The sequence below is a fragment of the Solanum stenotomum genome, chromosome 8, assembly GCF_019186545.1.
Source record: "Solanum stenotomum isolate F172 chromosome 8, ASM1918654v1, whole genome shotgun sequence".
NCBI lineage: Eukaryota > Viridiplantae > Streptophyta > Magnoliopsida > Solanales > Solanaceae > Solanum > Solanum stenotomum.
The window spans coordinates 13,510,795-13,520,710 of record NC_064289.1 but is presented as its reverse complement, the minus strand read 5'-3'; the positions used below and the strand labels follow the sequence as shown (position 1 = coordinate 13,520,710).

General features: G+C 35.3%; 2 protein-coding genes across 4 annotated transcripts; both read right to left on the bottom strand.

Annotated features, from left to right (window-relative positions):
• Positions 1-8,842, bottom strand: LOC125872716 (protein PHOX1-like). Of its 3 annotated transcripts, none has more exons than XM_049553483.1 (5): positions 8,682-8,842; positions 8,533-8,588; positions 5,490-5,550; positions 296-2,273; positions 1-206 (listed from the first exon to the last, which is right to left on the bottom strand). In XM_049553483.1, the coding sequence occupies exons 4-5, from the start codon at positions 2,208-2,210 to the stop codon at positions 64-66; spliced, it is 2,058 nt and encodes a 685-aa protein (XP_049409440.1). In that variant the 5' UTR covers positions 2,211-2,273; positions 5,490-5,550; positions 8,533-8,588; positions 8,682-8,842; the 3' UTR covers positions 1-63. The 3 variants fall into 3 exon arrangements, with proteins under 3 accessions (XP_049409440.1, XP_049409442.1, XP_049409443.1); XM_049553485.1 differs by lacking the exons at positions 8,533-8,588; positions 8,682-8,842 and adding exons at positions 5,942-6,092; positions 6,205-8,050; XM_049553486.1 differs by lacking the exons at positions 8,533-8,588; positions 8,682-8,842 and adding an exon at positions 6,205-8,050.
• Positions 8,843-8,969: 127 nt separating this feature from the next.
• On the bottom strand, positions 8,970-9,916 carry LOC125872731 (uncharacterized). Its single transcript, XM_049553507.1, has one exon. The coding sequence runs from the start codon at positions 9,798-9,800 to the stop codon at positions 9,186-9,188; it is 615 nt and encodes a 204-aa protein (XP_049409464.1). The 5' UTR covers positions 9,801-9,916; the 3' UTR covers positions 8,970-9,185.

Below are 9,916 nucleotides of genomic sequence, written 5' to 3'. Positions count from 1 at the left end.
ACTGCATAAACTTGTTGAGGTGATACCAATAGTCTTTGTTTTAATGTATCATAGCTTTGCAATTCAAATATTTTCCAGTATAGAATGAAGGCTTGAAACCCGACGGCGGAACAATGGTTCTAGCCTGAAAGTTGGCACCCCAGTCTGCCACCTGTTTGTATCATACATCTCACTCCATGCCTGTACAATCTCATCAACTTTGAACCCTGGAATAGAACAGGTGCAATATGTTAAAGAAAATCACTCAAGAGAAACATAAAAAGACCAGTTAACAAATATCTCACTCATATTTTACCTTCGAGAGCAGTTTCATTGGAACAGTGGTTCTTTATCATGACTGCAATATCAGAATGTGATGCTCCAGCTAGTTCAAACTTTTCTACTGCAACATCTAGACATTCTTCCCAGGTTGGTAATCCTATCTTAAATTCCACCACGGAACGTTCGTAGAGCATGGTTCCCCATAACAGGTAAATCTGAGACCTCATGTTTTCAGTCTGCTCTTTAGTTTCTTCAGATGATTTATCTTTAAGTATACCCTCCAAGCCCCTTTTGTACAATTGAGCTTTATATTCCTCATATTTCGAGAGTCCATTTAGATGTTGTTCTTCCATCTCTTCCCACATTTCCATCCCTCTGTCGATGCTATCCTCAGCCTTGTTATATAGCTCCAAGATCTCTGCACATGTCCCTGTCTCTAATTCTACTTTACTCCCAACCAAATAGTACCATGAGAGTTTTGCTTGTTCAAACTGCTGCTGACCGAGTGCAAGAAGGCTTTCGTAGAAATCTGGTTTGACTCTAAGAGCTTCTTCATACCTCATTTCTGCAGTTTCATATTCTTTTTCTGCCCATTCATATGCAGATTTAAGCTGCTCCGACACCGTCTCCCCAGAACCCTCTTCTGTGAAAAATACTTCTTTTCTTGCTCTAGACATGTGTACATTTCCCCAGTTAAACAAAGACAAAGCTGCCATCTCTTGGAACTGAGCTGAAGCAATGTCAAAAAGCTCTTCTGCTTCTTCATTTGTAACTGTGTCCTCCATAGCTTCTGAATATAATTTCATTCCTGTCTCGTGAAGATCCAGATACGAGTCACAATCAACTCCAACATGGTTCTTGAATAGCCTTGCGAATTGGACAAACCAGTTCTCAGGGCAAATTTGCCCTTTATTCAGTTCCCCATCCTTTTTTACTATAGTTGATCTGCAGATGCTCGATTTCTCATCTTCTTCAACCCTCAAATACATAGGTTCTTTATCTGGACTAACTGCTTTGATGTAGAGTCTTAAAGAACCTTGAAGATCAACAGATGATTCAGCCAACCTGAGCTCATCAGTAGTTGTAATAGTTACCAAATCACCTTCTTGATCCCTGTACTTGATAAGTGCACCCTTCAAATTTGGAAATCGATCTAGAACTATGTCTCTCACAAGTCGAATACTGCAACCAACTGGTAACTGTGCCCATCTTATATCCTCTCCAAGAATCAACTTCACTGTTCTTGTCATCGTTTTTTCTCCCTGGACGGTTCTCTTCTCCTCCACTACCACCTTGTCCTCGGCCTTCTTTTCTTCGACTCCGTCAATCTTAGTTTCCTTGATGTCAACTATCCTCTTTCTATCAAATTTATTGTTCTTCTTCTCCCTTTTCATGCTATCCTTCACAACATTGGCAGATTCTGGAAGGGGTAAGACTAACTTTTTATTTTCAACTTTAAGTATTTCTTCTATTTCCTTTTTAACCTTGTCTGCAATCTCTAAAGCAGTCAAATTGTTAGGTTCAATACTCAAGACATGGTTCACATCTCTTAAAGCTAAATCAAGCCTATTCAATGATTCATAACACTTTGCTCTCTTCAACAAAGCTTTGCTATACTTGGGAGCAACTTCAAGTGCCAAGTTACATTCATTTATAGCTCTTGGAAACTCGCTACGCCCCATTTGCATGTAGCAACTAGCCAAGTTGCTATGCAAATAGGCAACATCAATATGGTTCCTAGGAAGTAATTTGAGTGCCTTCTCATACTTCAACATGGCTCCCTCGTGATCGCGTTTCTGAAAGAACCTGTTCCCTTCTTCCTTCAGTTCTTTAGACATCTTGATAAACACAGCTGTGTCCTCATCAAATGCTTTTGATTTATGCTTCACATTTCCATCATTTGACTTTGATTTTACATTACTTTTCTTCTTCCCAGTTGGCTTCCCCATGGTTTGTCACTCCAATAAGCTAATCTAATTAGAATAGCCCCAAAATCAACTTATAATTTTGTCCTGAAAATCAATAAATAACTATAACGATGCTGCGGAATCATCGAAAATAATGAAATAAAGACCAAATCTTTTCAAACATGTTCATGGCAAATGATCATCAAACTCAATTGTACAGATGTAATTTTGATTTATGGAATTAGATATGCCTTGTTGAAATGTAACCTAAATTTGAAAGAGAGAAAAAGAAAATTAGATTACCTCAATACACGATGAACACACTCTCCCAACAAAAAGATCATATGAAAGCTTCTCCTTCACTTTTTTTAGAACGTATCACTATCTTGAAATAAAAGATTATCCTTGATTCATATATATAGTCGATCGATAACAATTAATCGATTGATATATATGGAAGAGAAAAGGAAATATTGACAAATAAAGCAAATCTGCAATGATTGTTTGTTTGGATTTGTTTTCTTTTCCTTTCTCTTCCATGTTTGTTTCTACGTTTCATGTTCTCTTTTTTTGCAAGACGTGCCCACCATAATTTCGAACAAAACATTCTGAGGACCCTCTCAATTTGGCTTTAAATTAATCGTTTCAACAGTAATAATTATTTTAGAAAATATTTGTTGGAATTTTGGTTATAACTTTAGAAGAAAAAAAATCCATTAATATTGTAAAATATTGTGTGTGCAAAAATTACAAATTAAAAATTGATTCACGGTATATTTATGATCAAGAGCAAAATTCATAAATGTAAAATTCTGAATCAGTTTTTTTATGATGCCAGAGTTATGTTAGAATTACAAGAAACCCAAATGATTTAGAAAAATGATGAAAAGGATCCTTAATCTATAGAAGGTGGGCTATATTGGTCCTTAATGTATACCTCTTAACAGAATTTTTATTTTGTATTTACTTGTTTTTTATTAATTATATTTTATCTTTTTTTTTATAGCTCTATCTTATACCCTATTTTTCTAGTAAATTTATTTTTTAAATTACGTATGTATAACGTTATGTAACGCCAAAAAAAATGATATAATTTATCCAAATATTATATTCATTAAAATAATATAGAAAATTATAATATAATAAGATATATTATGAAACAATATGTAACAGCCATTTAAATTGAGTGTTAAAGAGGATGATGGTTGTGGGAGGCCATTTTCCTATTAAGTAAATATCTCTGATCTGTGTGGAATCATATAAATTTCAACTCTAAATTCCACGAGAAAGATGTCCAGCCATATCTGAATCAACAACATCTTGGTGCAAACCTTTTATTGCTAAAATGTACTTCAAAATCCACTTCACAATATTTCAGTATTTTGTACTAAGATTTGACATGATGAATCTACTCACAACTTTCACTGCCTAGAAATATTTTGTACATATTGTCATGATTTATTTTTAAAAAAATAAGTCGTAACTGGTGCTCAATGTCTTTAAGTTGGAGTAAATTTTAGGAATAACAAACATAAAAATTATATTAGTGTTCTATAGCTACAATTTTGCTATTTGCGCTCTATAGCAAACTAGCTATGGAGCATCTGATTCGTATAAATCGCGACGATTTGTATAAATCAAGCGTCTGTGTCTATGAAAATTGTGCTTTATATGTATATGTTCTTTGTGTTAGGCAAGAGTGGCGAGCGAGATTAGGAGAGATGCAAGCGAGAGGGCAGATAGTAGAGAGAGATGAATTGTAAATGTATATTGGTTAGATAATTGTATATATGTAACTAGTATGTATATGTATCAATGATTGTGCTTGTATATCTGCATAAAATTTGAATTTGTATACGATCGAATCGAGTTAAAACATTTGTATTTGTATAATTTGTGTTTGTATAAAGCTGGAGAGAGAAAGACAAAAGAGAACTGAGCAGATGAAGATTTGTATTAATATAATTTTAAGTGTATAGGATGGAGAGACATGTATTTGTATTTGTATATGCAGTCTCTCTCGCTTTATACAAACACAATTTATACATTTGTGTTTATATAAAAGTGAGAGAGGCAAGGGAGAGAACTAAGAGTGGTGAGCGAGATTCAGGGGAGATAGGCGAATAACAATGTGTTTGTTGTGAATTGGAATTAAATGAAATTGTAGCTATAACATTTATTTTGAATTAATAGTTGCTATAATGCACAATTTTCCCTTAACTAAATTTTTTAATCAAAACTTTATTCCAACAAATCTTAAATAATTCAAAAGATATATCGCAATATCTAAACAATTAGCAAATGATGTCAAATGTGAACAACCATAACCCTACTAAAAACATGTTAATGAAGCGTTAATGGCTCAACAACGTTGATGGTCTAAAACAAAATCATAATAAGAGTCCTTGAATATTTTTAAAAAAAAACTTTGTATATATTTTTACTTTAAGTTATTCTTACTTTTTGAGATGTGAAATTACTAAAAAATTGTTATAATCAACTTTCTCTAATGAGTTTTTTTCAATTAAACTCTATAAGAACAACACTAAGACGTTTCGTTTCCATTTTTTTGGTTAAAAGCATCGCATAGTATAGTGATAGTGCCCGGTCCAGAGATGATTGTCACTATACCGATACCGACTCCGTCCTTCTTAATGGCCTACTTCCAGATTCAGACATATCTTCCACGGAGTTAGGCAAGTTTAAACTGGAGTATGCATCCTATGAGGGTATCTGTTTGAGACTTTGTCAATCTTTATTAGGATTTTATCAATTTTAATTTTAAAAAGTTGTTTCCGAATATTCAAATGTTAAATAAAATTGTCAACATTATTTAGTAAGCAATATATGCATTTGAAAACAATCAAGTCGTTTCTTCTGATTGAGTATAATAAATATTATCTTCTATTTATGTCATTTTTCTTAACACTTACCATTTGAAAATAAGGCTAAAAAATGTATATCTGAGGAACATTATATTTTGAAAAAAAATCGTGGTTAAGGTAATTGTTTTTTTTTCTCATGTTACTTTCTCAATTTTTTCCCCAGTAAATAGAAAATTTTAAAAATAATCATATGCTTTCAATTGATCAAATCTATTTTGAAAATAATAATAATAATAATTTGTAAACCTACTATTATTGAAAAAAATAAGGCCCCAAATAGTGTTTGCTATACCGGCTTCACCCAAGAGCCTACACTTTCTACTGGAGCACTAAGGGGAATGCACAGGACATAAATTTTCTGGCTAATACCCAAAAAATGCTGAAAAAATTCTAACTGAAAAGAAGAAGAAATTCCACGGTGAAGGGCGGAACTCACCAAATCAACTTCTGAAATAAAGCAATCTAACTTGTAATCTGCTCGTCTATGAAACCTGCGTCTACATTGGCATAGGTCAATGTAGATTCCAAAAACAGAACGTCAGTACACTACGTGAGTCTCAACGTTCTCCTCACTAAAGTCAAACCGAGACCTTAAATAAAAACATGTAGTTAATGAACAAATATGAAAGAAAACAAATTATAGGAGTAATTCATCCCAAGAGAAACATGAAAACATCACTAAAACTTGTAGGTTAGTTCATTAATTTGTTTTTTTTTTCACTTTCTTGTGGCTAACTATGGCAATTAGTTACCCTTTATATAGTTTCCTTCAGTTTTGTGATCCCCCACATGTTTTAACCTGTCACTAACATATCAGCCATATACAGGAGCAAAATAATGTATGAATTTATAAATTTCTTCAAGTAACAACAATGAGTCATCATAAACCTGTCAAACTTCTTGGTGCTTGTTTCAAACCAGAGAGACTCTTCTTCAGTCTACAGACCAGATTTTTCTTATCTGCCTCTATGTACACTTCAGGTTCTTACATATACTAGTCTTTCATCTTGATCTTCATGGAGAAAGGTTGTCCTTACGTCTAAATGCTCAAAATACAAATGATAATAAATCTTATGCCACAACAATACTAAACGAAATTCAAACAGTAGGTAATTCAACCACATGGGAGAAAATCTCAGTAAAATCCATACATGCCTTTTGTTGGAAACCTCTTATTACCAAACCTTAGTTTGCCATATGCTTTTGTTTCACCCTGTAACCCATTATTCTGACTTGTCTTTCCCTTCCAGTAGTTTGACCAAGTCCCAAGTTTGATTTATGTGGAGTGAGTATACTTCTTCATCCATTTCCTAAATTCACTTGGACTTGCTATCAACCTGCATTGTCTTATCAAAACAGCTAATCTCACTGCCATTGTTAGTAACAAGTAATCAACAGAAGGAGAATATCATTTGTTTGGAAACCTCTGTCTTACATACCTCATAGCAGAATTGGTGCCTTTATTGTTTCTTGCTCATCCTTCTCATGTGGATCAGCCTATTCAACATTGTTCTCATTGCCAGCCTCTCACACCTTCTTACTGGTGCATCCGAACCCTCCTCTTCACATGTCCGAACTATCTTAATCTAGCTTCCCTCATCCTGTCAGACTTATCTTGTATAACTTCGTTTCTAATCTTATCTCTCTTAGTATGCCAAACATCCAACTGAGCATCCTCATATCTCTACTTTATCTTCTAAACATGTGTGTTCTTGATTGGCATGCGCTCTATCCTTATACAACAAAGTAGGTCTAACCATCACTCTATAGAACTTACTTTTAAGCCTTTAGTGACACATTCTTATCACTTAGTATGCCAAATGTGAACCTCCACAATTCACCCACCCACTCCAATACAATGTGTGAATCATCGTTAATATTTTCGTTTTCTTGGATTATAGACCCAAGATACTTGAAACATCCTCTCTTGGATATGACTTGTTTATCGATCTTTACTTCCACCTCCACTTCATGTGTTACATCACTGAACTTGCACTTCATGTACTTTGTTTTAGTCTTGCTTGATTTGAAAGCTTTAGATTTGGGGCTTGTCTCCAAACTTACAACCTACAACTAACTCCTCTATGTGTTCGTTAATCAATAATATGTGATTAGCGAATAACGTACATTACAACACCTCTCCTTAAATATACCATGTTAATTCGTCCTAACATACTAAGGGTTGATCCCTAGTGCAACCCCGTCATGAACAAAAAATGTTCTGAGTAGTCACCTCTCACAGTTCCTACCCAAATCTTTGGTTCCATCATACATGTCTTTAATTGCTTTAATATAAGCCAAAAAACACCTCGAAACTCCAAACACCTTTATAAAAAAAACTTCCTTAGAAATTTTATTGTACGTCTTTTCCAGGTCAACAACCTTCTTACCAGATGAATGAGTTATGTGGTTGCTAAAGATCTTTAGGTATTGGTTGAAATCCATCTTATAAAAGAATTATGTCAAATACAGTTCAAGAATGAACAATAAGTGTTACTTCAGAAATAAAATAATTGTAGATTTCTTGCAAGAAATATTAATGGATATTAACAAATGGGGTGGCACCATTCCAATGGTGTTGTGTTTAGGTGGATAATCAAAAACTTTTTTTTCCGAGTCCACTCCTTAGCACTTGTCTTGTGTTACTAGTGTTTGGTATATATGGTTTTCAAGGGTGGATTTTTCCATTAGTATTGAATAGGAGCGTGAATGAATATGAACAAAAAGGGAGATAATGGAGTAAGAACTACTCAAGACCTCCCTTTTTTTGGACTCATTCCTCATTTTCTATCTTTCCCTCAATATGCCAACCAACTCCAGCCATTTTTAAGTCATACCGTGACTTTTAGAATGTCCAAATTAGCTGTTCAAAATGTTCGGGAAAGTTCATGCTTAGGACCCACAGGCATCCTAACTGGGCCATACCAGTACGTACAGCCTGTATCCCGTTTTCTTGCTTTCATTAATGGTGTTTCTCCTTTACTTAATTTCCAAATTATTATTCCCTCTGTCCCATTTTATGTGGCACCATTTCCTTTTTGGTCAGTCCAAAAAAGAATGTCACATTTCCTTATATGGTAAGTTTATAAAGGTACAATTCCTCTTTTATCCTTGTTGGTCCCACTTAATCTTAAAATAATACTCCAATACATTTATGAGGAGAGAGAAAAAAAAATCTACTTTTTAAAGGGCAATTTGGTAAACATTTCAAAGTCTTCATTTATTTCTTAAACTCCGTGTCCGATCAAATATTGCCACATAAAATGAGACGGAGGGAGTATTTCTCTTTTTAGCCTTTACTATTATTGTTTTCATTATTGTAATCTCAAGATTCCTCTTTTGTTCATTTCATGATCCTTTTACTTTGTCCAGTATGTTCACATGTCTCACTTGAATTTAACATTTATTTTCAATCTTCCTCCGTGATTCCAAGACAAGGGTAAGGTAAAAATTACGAAGATCTATTGTTATATACGTACACGTCATCCACTCTCCGTTGGTCCAAGAATTTGAATTGGCACTGAATACTCCGAACCTGAAAACAAGGACACCAAAAAGAATAACATTAACAAATTCAACTAGAAATAAATACTAAATACGTAAATAAAATTATACAGAAAAGGAATACCTCGAACGATGACGCAAAGATGCCAAAACACGACGAACGCATATACGGCGAACGAACGGGAAACGCCATTGCATAACGTAACGGTGAACACCAAACACGACGGAAAACACAAAGGCTGTGAACGAACACAAAGAGAAACAAGTCACGCCACTTCATCGAACACCAAAAAAAGTCCACACACAAATTTCTCATGATTTGTTAATTAATATTTAATCGAAGTTCCGAATTCCTGATTTTTTGCTTTAAATTTTAATCTGTTTAATTAGATTTTAAAAGTTCAAATTGTCCTTCAATTGCAATCAGTTACTGCAACAACACCATATGTACAAGGGAGAATTCTACTACTTCCATACTGCATCAAAATTGCCCTATAGCTTGCATTTCACCACCGGAGTAGTAAGAACCGCAGCCTGGATCAGACGCCACCGCCGGAAAACTCTCAAGAGATGAGCCTCAGTTAATATATGAAAATCACCAACCTGTTACACCACGGAAACGGAAATTTCACAGGTTATCAGCTTTGGACATTCTGGAAAGCCGGCTAGGACGCGGTTGAAAGTCACCTCGACGTCTCTGATGATGCGACGATGGCCTAATAAGAGCTGCCAAAGCTCGTTTCACCAAATCACCTTCAACAGACCAGATACGCACCAGTGAATTCGTCATCGCCGATCTCCGTGCATTCAATCGGCTAGGCGAATACGAAATCGAAGGAGTATTCTTCACATTCTTATGCATACTACACCTGAACGAACCAGGATGTGTCGTAGGTGAGCATAAGCACGTTCTCTTCGGAATCTGCTTTCGAACCACCTGATCACGTTGAGACACCGCCATGGAACGCCGAGGAGAAATGGATCTGTCAATGGAGAACCTAACGCTAGGCGTAGAATTCACCGGCGCCAGAGCGTGAATATTCACGCGCGTCGGAGAAGCCGATCGATTGAAACACCCGGTCGACGGAGAGGAATAAAAACTAGAGTTGCTGTACGAAGCGAACGACATCGCATCAGTTGCGGTGGTGGTGGTGTTACAGAACCGGCCGGTAGGTGAGATTGACCTCTCAAACGCCGATTTAAGCAACACTGACCCACTAGGCCTTCTAGAGGAATTCGCCATTTTCGCTGAAGATCTATATAAACAATTTCTGTTTGTATAGATCTCTTAAAAAGTGCCCTAAGGCTTTTCAGTTTGGCAAACCTAGCGAGTCTCGAAGGGTAAATTTATAGCTGGGA